A 14,198-nucleotide genomic window follows, 5' to 3' on the forward strand; every position below is an offset into this window, starting at 1 on the left:
ACATTCCTACTACCCATGAAACTTGCCATCCCATAATCCCTGAGCCATGTTTAAAAATACACCAAAATGCTTCACAATCCCATATGTATTTTGAAATGTTTTAGCTTTTTCCCAGGATACTCATCTTAAGGGGCTGTAATACTGTGCTTTATTTCAATCAACTTTGCTCTTGCAAGATTAACTTATTTGTCAATGACTTGAATGAGGAGAACTTAATGCAAAAGTACACATTTTGTAGGTATAATTAACTGGGATAAAGCAAGCTACCAGGTAGCTGGATGATTTGAACGAGCAATATAATTCCTAAAACGGTATTCAAGTCAGTTTGGCTGGGCTGATGCAAGGAGACACCAGAAGGGCTGTGAGTGAAAAAGCCATGTGGACTTTCAACGCTGCCCTTCTTCTGGCCTGCCTTTGTCTGATTTCTATACTCCACACTGTCCCTGAATGGCAGACAGAAAGCAGGCAATATGATGTGTTCTCCCTTACTCACCATATCTACTGAGTGACTTGGTGAAGGTGGAGGAGTTAGAAATATTGTAGGCTGAATTCTGCTTGGGCACCAGTGCTACGCAGGAGCCGTCTGTCACCTACAAGGAACATCATCAAGAACAAATCAGAAATCACTTTTGACATCGGCAACCCTTGCACCTCATCCCAACCACACATTTGAAAGTAAGGTGATATGGAATCACATTTTAATTTCTTATTCAATGTTTCTAGGGTCCCTGCACTACAATTACAAAGCTAAAGAGCATGCATTATTACCTGTGAGTGATCTGACCTCATTAGACTTCCCTGGGAAAAACAGGTTTATTTCAAAGGCCTATCTGCAACTTTCTCATACTGTCACTCCTTCAATGCTTCATACTCCCTTATCCTATTTTTATACAGGAGGGTTTTTCCCCCAGAACTCACATACGGTGCAGTGCTCTCTCAAAAACTTGAGAAAACTACTTCTTTTGCATGGGAAGGAACATAGGGACTGCCATCTGATCACAGCAGAAGAGCAGGGGCCATGGCTCAGTACCAGAGCATCTGCTTAAGCATGCAGACAGTCCCAGGTTCAATCCCTGGCATCATCAGTCAAAGGATCTACCAGTAGGTGATGTGAAAGACCTCAGCCTAAGACCCTGGAGGGCCACAGCCAGACTGAGTAGATTCTGATGGACAAAGGGTCTGATTTGGTATAAGTCAGCTGCATGTGTTCAAGTTGAATTCATAATCTACAATTGCCTATGAACAGTATAGCCAATGAAGAGCATGGCATCCCCCTTCTCAGAAGGGGAAAGGTCTGACAGGACGGACCTTTCTTTCCTCAGAGAGAATACACAAATCCAAGAAATGAATGTCACAAGTTCCCATCCACTGGGAGCCTCAAGCCTAAGCAATACAGTTAACTCCTAATGTGGAAGACTGCCCTTGATTTCTCCTGAAGCCAAGCCTGACAGTGAGCTCTTCCCCCTTCTTCTCATCTACTTGGCTTCCTCAAACTTTTCATTTCTGTCCAGAACAACTGACAGACTTGTGTTTCCAATACATTCATGTTTTTCTCCATTCTCCCGAGACAGAGGTTGTATCCAAAGAAAAACAGAATGTGGAACACACCATGATTACGGGTATTCTTTGCACTCTTTGAGCAAGAAGAATAAACTGAATACTTAAATGACTAACTTATGAAGAATTTCTTTACAAAAAGGTTTTTTTTTAAAAAAACACACCCTATAACCTAATGTTCTAAATTTTTATTTTATTTTTATACCTTTCTTACTTTGTGTTGCTTTTTTACCCCTTTGTACAAAGGATCTCCCCCATGTATTTGGATATGAATCCAAGACCATGTCCTTTGATTATGGATTAATTAAGTAAAGGTAAAGGTTCCCTTGCTCGAAAGCCAGTCGAATCCGACTCTAGGGTTGCGGTGCTCATCTCCGTTTCAAAGCCGAAGAGCCAGCGCTGTCCGAAGACGTTTCCGTGGTCATGTGGCCGACATGACTAAACCCCAAGGCGCACGGAACGCTGTTTCCTTCCTACTGAAGTGGTACCTATTTATCTACTTGCAATTTCTTGCTTTCGAACTGCTAGGTTGGCAGGAGCTGGAACTAGAGATGGGAGCTCCCTCCGTCATGCGGCACACTCGGGTCTCGAACTGCTGAACTATCGACCTTCCACAGCCTGCAGTTCAGCATCTTAACCACTTGAGCCACCACAGTTCCTTATGGATTAATTAACGTGGTGTAATTACTGTTGTGGTTGTATATTCACAAATAACAATGCTTAAAATGACACCTATCTTCCACTCATAATGTATGTGTGTGTGTGGGGGGGGAGAACCACAACTGCTTTGGTTTCTGGCTTACAGAAGTGTCTTTAAAGTCTGGCAAGACACCTGCATAGTCTTGAGCATGTGCCCAAAGGTGCTAGAGTGGGTGCTAGTTCTCAGGTCCAACAAGACAAAATGGGCTGGATAGAAGCAGTTCTTCTGCTTTAAAGACCAAGAAACCCATCTAATTGCTTGGACTGCCCACTCTTGGTATGGGAGGCCAAAACACATCTTGGCAAAACATTCACCTATACAAAAGAGATATTAAACTATATCACTGTGACAACTTTTTTTTTTTTTGGGGGGGTGTCCCCATGTATCCTGCATCCTGTCTACCAAACTGTACCAAATACCAAAGTGTCTACCAAAGGAGCCATGGAACAGGAAAAGGGAGTTTTGCAGGGGACTGAAGCCCCACCCTTGGGTACTAAAAGTGTTGCTTTTCCCAGCTTTTGTAGCCTTCATTACATTTACAGGCTTCTTCTCCTGAAGACTAGAAGCTTTGTTTTCATTTAACCAAAACACAAGATTTTCAGGATTTATACCTCAGTATTTAATCAGATTTGCAACGTATACGAACATACAAAAAACAGCCATTCCTAAATCTAGCCTAGTCCCCCCCCCCACTCCGCAGCAATAAAAATGACTGAATCATAATGACTCTCTGTAAAGCCCATCCCTGTACATATAAAGCATCCAAGCTAAGTAAACCTTACACTCAGATGCCAACTTTCTTCTGCCACATCTCTATGGCTAAACCCAGTGGGCAACCACACCTGGTAATGGGCAAGGGTGTTGAGCCTTTTCCAGTCGTTGTCGATTTTGGTGGTTACATCTTCATCCTGCAGTATTATCCGAGCCATCCTGCCCTGCCGCCACTCTGCACCGATGGAAGAGAAGGGCATGGGGTCACTGGGGATCGTGCTCACTTTGGACAGATCACAGAACGAAAGGCATGGAGAAGCATGTGAATGAGGCGTGGCACAAACAATTTTTAAAAGCCACACCCCACTTTAAACCCTCGTTTGTCTTGTTGTGAGCCACTGTGGTCAACAGCAACTGAGCTGAGAAGACTGGCCACATGTTTGGATACAGTACAGCTGATGTATCTTTTCTGTGCCCCACTTGGAAAAATGGGATGTTATCATTCTTGGACACTACAGTTCTGTTTCTCAACAGTCCAGTGAATCCCATAGCAACAGAAAACACCTCTCCCACACACACACCCCACTGAATCTTGTTACCTCTGATATTATACTGTGCGACATTAAATGCTGAGTTTGCTCCATCACAGACACATTAAGAATGTTTTTCTCCCCCTGAAGGAGGCTGAAGAACAACCTTGTCTGCAATCCGGGATAGATGGGTATAAGGAATCCTGCCTTAGTGCTGCTGAAGCAAACAGGTCTGCCTCCGACATGTGTAAATTGATCCTCAGATACCCTCTTAAGAGTGCCACGGTTCTACACTGAGCTGGCTGCTGAAGGTATTATGCACTTCATATGTTGTAAAGGTAAAGGTTTCCCTTGCTTGAAAGCCAGTCGAATCCGACTCTAGGGAGCGGTGCTCATCTCTGTTTCCAAGGCAAAGAGACAGCACTGTCTAAAGACATTTCTGTGGTCATGTGGCCAGCATGACTAAATGCCGAGGTGCACAGAACACTGTTGCCTTCCCACTGAAGCGGTACCTATTTATCTACTTGCAATTTCTTGCTTTCGAACTGCTAGGTTGGCAGGAGCTGGGGCCAGAGACGGGAGCTCACTCTCGTCACACAGCACTAGGGTCTTCAACTGCCAACCTACAGACCTTCTGGTCTGCAGCTCAGTGTCTTAACTTCTGAGCCACCGCAGCTCAGAGCTACAGTATTTATTTATTTTTAAATTACACCCCACACTTTTAAGTCATAGCTTATGACTTATGACACAGTTTCCATAATCACCGCCACCACAACTTCTATAGCTAAAATCACAAAAGTTAAAATATGCACAAAATACTGGCATAAATCAGTTAAAAACAATGATCATGAAAATACTTAAACAAGCCATGGTTAAGACTGATCATGAACAATTTTTTTTGGGGGGACCCTTATACACACACCCATACAAAACGAATCAACCAACAGTAGCTTTCATGTGGCACCTAAAACGATACCTAAAGCAGTTTTCATCTGGCACAAAAACTACCATAGGGAGGGTATTTCATAATTAGGGTCACCACTGAGAAGGCCTTATGTATAGTGGCCACCCACCTCATTTCTGTAGCTTTGGCACATAGAACAATGCTTCCAAAGAAGAACGTCAAAGCTAAGTAGACTTTGGGAGGAGCAAGCAGTCCTTTAAGTACCTAAACCATTTAGAGCTTCAAAGGTACTAGCCAGGGTTCTGAACGCTACCCAGATACAAATCCCAATATGATTCTAGTAGTTTGCACCAGTCAGCAACCTTGCTGCAGTGCTCTGAACCAGCTGAGTGTTCCAAACAATCTTCAAAGGAAGCTTCCCACAGTAAACACCAAGGGTTCCATTGAACAGTACGCTAACAATCTGATGCAATGGGCTGGATAATATATCTCCCTCAGGGCAAAGGAGGCACAATTTGGACATGGCATCTCTCTCTCTCTCCACATAAAGGCTCTTCTAGACACATCTGTAGTGATCTCGGTCCCTGATATTTTGCTTGTGAGAGTGGATTCACATAATTATGTCTTCCACCTGATGGCTACAACCACTGGCAGAAATGGAATGGAAGGTCACGTGATACACTGATCACATGGCACTTGTAATATCAACTGGTTGTGTGAATTCAGCCCTAGACTCCACTGACCAAACAGAAAAGCAACTCTGTCTCTGTAGCTCACCCAGATCCATGTCTCCTGCTTTGGGTCTCTGGGAGTAGGGGACTCCCTTGTACACAGCATCTAGAAGCTTCTCTTTCACTTGTGTGATGGTATCACAGTTCAGGACCTTGACTGGGATCTCAGGAGCATTTTCATTCTCAGGGTTCACACAGTTCAGAGTCTACACACACAAAAAAAGGAGGAAAATATATGTGAGACAGGTGCACCACATAAAACTGTAATTATATAGCGGGGGCACAGAAGGAGATGAAGAGAGGGAAGAGCAGCATTCCAACAGCCTTCAAAGCAGCTTTACCTCCCTGATCATTACACGAGCAATCCTAGGGAACCCAAAGGTGTGCAACAGAACCTTTTCCGTCTAATAGCATCCTGGTTGGCCACTGTGTGAGACAGGATGCTGGATCAGAGAGACTGCTGGTCTGATCCAGCGGGGTTCTTGTTATGTTCTTATGTTCTTTACCTGAGATGACATCCAAGCCAGGCTATTGTTCCCACCATTCCAAAATGATAAACCTATGAATTCCCTTGTTGGATCAGACTAAGGGTCTGTCTAGCCCAGGAATGGCTCAAATAGTCGCCAGCCATATGCTGTGTAAAACTCACAGGCAGGGCACAATGTAATAACCATGCTGTATTCCTTGCCCACAACATCCATAAATCAAAGGTACAATGACTCTAATCACAGAGGGGTCCTTTTGATTGTAGTGGCTAATACCCATTTATAAGAAGGCAGCATTGGCATGATCCTGTGCAGTAATACCTAACACTGGGACACAGTGAGGTTTTCCAACTAGGCTATAGAGAGAAGGTAAATAAAGGCCAAAGGACAGGCAGTATATATATATATATATATATGTACCAGCATTGTGTAGTGGTCAGGGCCAGTTCCAGGTTCAAAAAATTGGTTTCAACTTCAAAATCCTCTCCCAAGAGTCCAGAGGGGATCATTGCTATGGGCTGGTTGGTAAATCAGAAAGCATTTCAACTGTTCTCAGCTTTCTTGCCTGTCTTGCTATGTTACTCCCTTTCCCTCCACTCAACCCAGTCCAGATGTACGGGACACCAACCCTGTTAAACAGCTGCGCTTAGTGGGTCCTGGCAAGAGCCAGTCCTTGTTGAGGCTCCCACTTGCACTAACCAGCATTTTGTAGTCAATTTGCTGACGGATGAGCTTGTCTTCACTTAGAGAATAGCGGGCTTCTCCTGTGATGGCATCAATGGGCCCCTTCTCCATCTGCTGTTTGATGGCACAGTAAAGCATGAACAGAGGTTCACCTGCACACTCCTACAGTAGAAAAGAAAGGAAGAAATGAGAGAGAACATCAGACATAACACCCGACAGTCCATTTTGAAAGAACATTAGGACCCCTAGAAGAAACGAGAAGCAAGAGTTGGCTGTTCTTGTGCTTCAGAATCAAACTTGCATCAAGAGACTGTATTTAATAAACAGAATCTCTGGCTTGCAACAATATCCGTTTTGAAAAGCATTTGCTGGCGGGGAGGAACAGTTCTGCTATGACCACTGTTGTCACAAGATCAAGATTTGGCCAGTGATTACAATCTTTATTGCCTTTGGAACTTGCTCTGTTTGCTTTGGTACAGATTCTCATTTCATCTAGAATAACAATTCTTTGGATATTTAACCCAATCTCTTCTGGGGAGAAAACCCACCCAAAGCCTCCCTATTTGCAGTGTATGAGTCGTAAGCACATGATTTCAGCTACCCACCCCCCCCCCCCCATCAGAATGTGTGTCATCTGTTATTAACACAATAGACCTTAGTAGCATAGCCATAAAGCCTGGAAAATCATGCATGGACTTGATAAATTCAAGGCAGTTAACTGAAGATCATTTAACTTCTTTTCCAAGGCTAAGCTCACCCAAGCTGTGGAAGAAGACACTTAAGGCATTGTGGTGTGTGTGTGTGTGTGGGGGGGGGGGGTCCCACAGGGAATGACTTGACAAGATAAATGTACAACCAAGATCTACTTCCAACTAACTGTCTTTCAGTAAGGATTTGGACTGAGTTTCCACAAATAACCTGTTCAGTCCTTTGAGTCCAATCTTACCTACTGCTGGACCAAACTAATGGATCACACATCCCAGGATATCTGAAAGATTTAAAGCTCACCACTCCACCAAAGATTTCAGAGGTAGCTTTCACATAAAAAAAATAAATTCCACCAACAAGAAAATGGCAACAAACTGATATTAAAACAAGTCAGTTTGACCGTAATAAATATTGACTGACTGACTAAAGCACAACTCATCCCACCCAAACATATCTAAAATCAACCCAAACCCTGAGTGAATTAAAAAGGTTTAACTTGATGACTAAAATTAAACAAGATTGTGGGAGCAACCATAAGCAGATCTTCTGTGATAAGTCTCGTGTTATTCAGTGTGCCTTGCTCTCAGGAAAATGCCCTTGATATAACAGCCTGTGATATCCAATGGGTGATGGCAGGGAGGCAGTGCCACTGCAGAAAATATCATATCTCTGGCACCTACCCATTTAGCTCTGGTGGAAGCTTCTGGAGAAGAACCTTTGCAAAAAATTCTTGGGAGGGCTCACCATGATAATTTAAGAACCCTGGTCCAAGACCAGGGCTACTGAGACCTGATAAAGGCTACATGAAAATTACACTGCCTCTTCTCAGCTCTTGATTTTGAACTTCCATCAGGACGAAGTTTAAAGACAAGCTAGTTACTAATCTGAATCCCCTGGCACTTGGCCCAATGACTGTTCTCTATGAATTTGTCTTCCTCTTTAAACAAACAAAACAATTAAGTCATGCCATTAGCTTCTACAGTACTCCATAGCCATGAGCTCCCCAAGTCAATCGTTAGCTGTATGAATCAAAAATTCCCCACTATTTCTGCTTCATTTACTGCCTGGTTAATTTCTTTGGGTGTCCCCTAATATTGCCATTATGCAAAAGCACAAGTACACAACTGACTACTCCGTTCCCTGTACTAATAAGAGAAAAAACACAATCCAGCATTATTGTGCAACATGTTATCAGACTTACATTTAGACCTTTTGGAACAACAAAACAAAAGTGCTCAAATACCAAATATGGGAGGTATACCAGTATATATGTATAAATGAAAGGAAAAACTTAAGAACAAAACAACACACAAACAAAGGATGCCAGGGAATCCCATCCAAAGCCTGCCATCTTCCACCGTCAAGTGCCTATCATTCAAGAGGACTGGAGATAGCATGTAGAAGCAGGAGAGAAGAAGAAGAAATGAGTAGGTTGAGGTTTGATTGTTATTGCTGAAAGAAACTATTGGGACAGACATTACTCTGAAAACTGATGCCATTGGCGACAGACCTTGACTTCAGTCATCTTTGGATCAAGCCCATGATTCTACCATACAGCTGCCCCCTAGAATCCTTTCATACCCCATGTTGAAGCCTCTTAGCCCTGGCTGGAGCTGAGATCTATGTGGAAAGGGTAGGGACAGAACTCCTGTGACCTCAGTTCCACCATCCGTTTCCCTGATGGCCATCACAGCGACAAATTTTACTTTGGTGCAAAGTGCTCTTGCTCTCTCTGTCACCATATGCTGTTACCATCTCGTTAGCATCTGCGGTAATTAAAGAGACAGCTGCTAACGAGCAGGAACAGGCATACATCATCTCTAGACCTTCCGACAACACGCCTGTCTTTGAAATTATGTTTCATTTGCAAACTTGGCTTCATTAAGTCTGCCCGGGAAGAGAGAGAGAGAGAAAGAGAGAGAGAAAGAGAGAGAGAGAGAGAGAGCACAAACCAATATGGGTGCTATGGTGTTTATTAATAACTGCCTTGTCTCCTCACAATGCACAAGTCAAATGATGATTGTGCATTAACAGGCACACACGGCAATTCCATTCCACCTTTGGAAGACTCTCTCACTGTTGCCTTCCCTTCTCCTTTGAGGCAGAAAATCTATCTTCCAAGGAAATTCTTAGCTGCTTATAAAATCTAACTGCAAACCATTCAGCCAATAGAAAGCAACACAGAGGGAGAATAAATTGAAGATGGCTCCTTGGTCACATCTTGTTTGTCTGCTGCGTGCTCTCTGCACCGCTTGCAGTCCTATGAGGGGGTCATGCTTTATGGTGGTGGGGGGGAGGTGCCTGACTTTTCATCAGTGCCTTTTAGGGGTACTCATGAGAGCAGCAGATTGCTTTTTTAAAAAAGGTTGCCTCTGAGAACTGACTCATTTAACACTTCAGTCCAGAGGAGTTCTGCAGGAGTTCTGTCCAACAGACAACAAATGTAGAGGTCTGTGTTCCATAAATCTCTGGGTAGTTAATGATTGTGGTGTCTTTAAAAAAAAAAATCTCTTAAGTCATACAAATACATCTTGGCAATGTGCTATCCTAGAATCTGGGAAGAACTCTCTGTAAGAATGAGCAAGTTCAAAATCTGTTTGCAACAAGAGGCTGGAAGAACTAAAGAGCAGATTGTCATTCCAATCTAACAGCAATGCACCCATATGGGAACAGACCACTGCATCTGCCTTAGCAAAGCCAACAATGAACTCAGCAGAACAAAGTCTGAGTCTAGTGGCACATTTAAGACCAACACAGTTTTATTCTGGGTATAAGCTTTCACATGCATACACACTTCTTATACCCAGAATAAAACTTTGCAGTCTTAAAGGTGCCACTGGACTCAAACTCTGTTCTGTGGCTTCAGGCCAACACAGCAATTAAATTTAGTACACACCGATTCTAGACAAACTGCTCTGGCTCTTCACGATTTGTGTTCACATGCAAAGGGATGGCATCATTTTGCTTTTTCTATTAGGAGGCTATATGGGGAAAATTGCACCTTTGGCTTCCTCTACTGCACCAGGCCACTCCAAGCTCCCAAAGAGGCCTTAAGATCCTGGTGGTGCGTGCCAATGACAAGAGTGGTGCCCACCAGAACAGTTTCCATGTCTGCAGAAGCCTGTATAGTATAGATTGTCTCACTCTCCTGGCCCTTGCCGTGGCATCATCTGTGGCTTAGAGCCCTCATGTACACGGGGGTCCTCTTTCATCCCCACCACAATGTTGGCTATGTAGGAGTGAGATGGAGGGTCTGTTACCTGGGGTGCAGGCTCCAATAAACTTAACTAGCGTGTGTCAAAGCTGAGTGTGATGGACTGGCATGAGAAGAAGTGCCACATGCATCCAGTTTGGGCATGAGAAGAAATTTAAGTAGCATTCCTTTGTAGAATTCAGTCTTTATGCCAGTAAGGCTAGCCAGAACCACTCTACCCCACCAAACTGGATAACCCTTCTTTGTAAAAGTGACCAAGGCCATAAAAGCTGGCAAAGGCAACTTGGCATCTCCAGGCTAAGTTCTTTGCTAACAATACATACGCCCCAACAGCTGTGCAGCAAGGATTATGTACTGACCTGCAACAATTAAGAGCACTTCAGCAGCTAATGGGAGACATCTACCAGTGCATGCACATCATAATAATCCACTGCTCTCCAACCAGAGATGGGGGGGGGGGAATGCAGTACTTTTCCTGAAGCAATTAAAAGTCTGTTTTGAGTCTTTTGAGGACACAAAGTAAATGATTAAGTGATATGGCTGTGAGTGTATAAGTGAGGATGGGACGAGATTTTGTGAAACTGACTCATAGTCGTCCTGAGCCCAATTGCTAATAGAAAGGAGTCAAGGCAAAGCAATCAATGAATGAATGAATGAAAAAGAAACATTCTCACAACTTGCCGCTTCATAGGGCTGCCAGGTCTTCACGACGCACTGGCAGGGGGTGGGAGGGAGCCTTCTGGGACTGGGGTGGGGCTCTGCCCCCAAACAGCAACATTGCATGGCGATGTCCCCCGACACAATTACATCACGTCATCACGTGGAAGTGACATCATCACATCGGGGCCATCATGCAGCTACACTCTGGTTTGAGGGCAAAATTTATTTATTTATTGTTTGTTTGTTTATTTATGCAGAGCCCATTCCAAGCAGGCTCAGGACGGGTCACAACAAGCAGTTAAACAGTTAAAATACATGATACATACAATTGAAAAACTATAAAATCCATAATACAGCACATGATGGTGAGCTCCATGGGGTATGCTGTATATGTGCCCAGCAGCTGGCCTAACAGAAGGTACGTAAAACTTCTGCTGATGGAGCAATTAAAGTGCATAGCAACAAGACAAGCTGAGGTGGGGTGGGGTAGGTAGGGCAGGGGTAAAGGTAAAGGTTCCCTTGCTCGAAAGCCAGTCGAGTCCGACTCTAGGGTTGCGGTGCTCATCTCCGTTTCAAAGCCGAAGAGCCAGCACTGTCCGAAGACGTTTCCGTGGTCATGTGGACGGCATGACTAAACACCAAGGTGCACGGAAGCCAATGTAATTTGACATCCATAGCCTCAACCAAAGGCCTGGAGGAACAACTCCGTTTTACAGGCCTTGCAGAACCATACTAAGTCTTGCAGGGCCCTGATCTCATTAGGGACAGTGTTCCACCAGATTGGAGCCAGAGACAGATCCAAAAGGGCCAAACGGATGTCTTTTGGGCCAGGGATTACCAGCAGGTGTTGGTCAGCCAAATGGTAAGGCTCTCAGGGGAACAAAACTCTATGGTAAAATTGCCCTCAAACCATAGAATTTTGCACAAAAACCAGAGTGTTGTCACACAATGTCCCCGATGTGATGACATCTGTATGACGTCACTGTGTCTGGGACGTCACTGTTTTGGGGGGGTTCCCTGCTGGCCAGTGGCGGGCAGAAGCCCCCAAAAGCGGGGGATCCCCCAAGCCCTCCTGAGGAATGGGAACCCTACTGCTCTAGCACGTGTTTTAAGTCCTGTCAAGTCACTTCCAACTTATGGCAAGGAACCCATAAATCCTGTATTTTTGGGTTTTCTAGGACACGATATTTGATTTATTTTTTTTCTTGCTGTGGATACTAAACTCTCACACTGGTCCAGAGACACAGACTCAAATCCCTCCATTGAGGAAACATGGCATTGCCATGTCCCACCCCCAGACCAGGATACATTTTATATTAAAAAAAATATATTATACAAATCAACATTCTGAGAGAATTTTGATGCCATTTGTATGATTTATGAGACTCGCATACAGAATCAGCCCAGTATTGCCTTATCTGACTGACACCAGTTCACCAGGTTAGAAGCCATTTCCAGACCTGCCTGTGAGATCTTTTAACTGGTGTTGGCAGGTCTTGAGCCTGGGATCCTCGGAGTGCAAAGCAAGGGCTAAAGCACTGTACTGCAGATCTCCTCCTATGGGCTGAGATTAAAGGATAGATGATTTGTCCAAGGTTCTACAGCCCCAAGTATGCTGGTGGCTTTTACTCTGTTGGTGACAGATACTGGTCTTAGGATAACCCCTGTCTATAATCTTCCAAACTCTTTGACAGTGTGGAAGGGGCAGTCTGTCAGTGAAAAGTACATGGGCATGTGTGTGGAAAAGCTGCATGACAAAATGTTCTCAAGGGATGCATCCTCCCAAACTCCTAAAGGATGAAGAGAAGCTACAGAATGCAGAGGGATGTGTCAATGTTGGCATTTGCATGTGAGTGCCTGTGCGTATGCGGAGAGGACGCCCGAGGCAGCACAAGCCGAACTAGCTAACGCTCAGTGTCTTATTGATGAGATTTAGCTCATCAGGCACCTAATATTGTGCATTTTTCAATGCTCCTCTTTATCTGTTTCGCTCTCCCATTCCCTGGGATGGCTCATTAGAAGGCTGATGAATGGTGCTGGAGGCCTCAACAAAAGCACCGCGAGCTGCCAAGGCCTGATGATTCCACGATGCTTGCCAGTCCCCAACTTTGCCATCAGAGGAACTCAGGAAGGGGGAGAAAAGAGGACCCATTTGATCTAGTTCTTAAGGATCAATATACAGTTTCCCTGCTCAAATGACTGGCAGGGTTGCTTTTCTCTTCTATTCTTCACGTGCCTCTAGAGGCTACTGTGTAGCTAGGGGGGGGGGGCTAACAGTAATCCCCTGTGTCCCCCACACAGCACGCCTGTGGAAACCGTTCAAGCAGAACTGAGGGTATCTGGCAGCTGCATAGATGTGGGACTATCAGGGGCATCCTCCAGAGTTGCAAGGCAGAGGTGCTCCTAGAAACAATTCCTTGGGGAGGAAGGGCAGCAGGCTGCAGACTCTCCCTTTCTTTTGTTGTGGACATTAGCAACTCATGCTCGTGCACGGACACAAACCCAAACCCCTGCACTGCTGCGGCCCTCTGAGGATGCATCTTCTCACGGGGGAAACAACCACTAATAGCTGTCTGATTGGAAAATGCAGGCAAATTCACCTGCCTCATTTACATGCACATTTGCTAGTACTTGGGGGGGGGGGGACATATGCTCCCCTGCTGGCAAACCACTTGTTGCAGAGCCCATTCCAAGCATCCTGAGTACTACTGATTTCGCATGCACTTGCAAGCCTCATCTCCCTCAAGCCAGTTGGAGAAATGAAGAGAGATTATGGAGGCCCCTGTTCTCTTTAATACACTGGCAGGATATTCCATCGCCTGGCAAAGGCAGTGGACGCAGCTCCTCCTCTTATATCTCAAAATCTGCAATTCACCGCTGCCTTAGTCACTGCTCTGTAGGTAAAATGGGGTCGCCTTCTCTTTCACACACATACCCCTTCACACCAAACTCACTATCTTGCCCCTTTCTGTCCAATATAACTCATTGCCAGGATGGCTGCCACTCCAGGCAAAATGAAAGCCACCGAAAAGGCTCTGCTTCTACCTCACCTTAGGTGATAGTTTGCAGGATCAGCAGCCTAGCAGCAACACGGTGGGCCATGGTGCCTTGAGTGAGGCCAGGTGTGTCTTTCACCTCCCTCTGAACAGTACACTGCTAAATGCTCCCTTTAGCCTGCAGAGTCTTGAGTGGCACATCAGGCATGGCCCTATGCTGTTCTGGGCTTTAAGCATAAGGAACAATGCCTGGCTATGAGAGCTTGTGTGTAGTAGAGGAAAAATGAAAAGATTTGGTATCTCGTTAACTTGCAGCCA

The 14,198-nt window shown here is 44.8% G+C and overlaps 1 protein-coding gene across 1 annotated transcript in view; it reads right to left on the reverse strand.

The window, feature by feature from the left end:
- PLXNA1 (plexin A1) overlaps positions 1-14,198 on the reverse strand; it is a 354,542-nt gene that overhangs the window by 22,366 nt on the left and 317,978 nt on the right. Inside the window, exons 23-26 of the mRNA XM_015409413.1 lie at positions 6,318-6,464; positions 5,180-5,339; positions 3,100-3,203; positions 494-590 (exon numbers count right to left, since the gene is read on the reverse strand). Coding sequence (XP_015264899.1) covers positions 494-590; positions 3,100-3,203; positions 5,180-5,339; positions 6,318-6,464 — 508 coding nt within the window. The remainder of the gene's footprint in view (positions 1-493; positions 591-3,099; positions 3,204-5,179; positions 5,340-6,317; positions 6,465-14,198) is intronic.

The sequence above is a fragment of the Gekko japonicus genome, unplaced genomic scaffold (assembly GCF_001447785.1).
Source record: "Gekko japonicus isolate JY-2015 unplaced genomic scaffold, Gekko_japonicus_V1.1 scaffold762, whole genome shotgun sequence".
Classification (NCBI taxonomy): Eukaryota; Metazoa; Chordata; class Lepidosauria; order Squamata; family Gekkonidae; genus Gekko; species Gekko japonicus.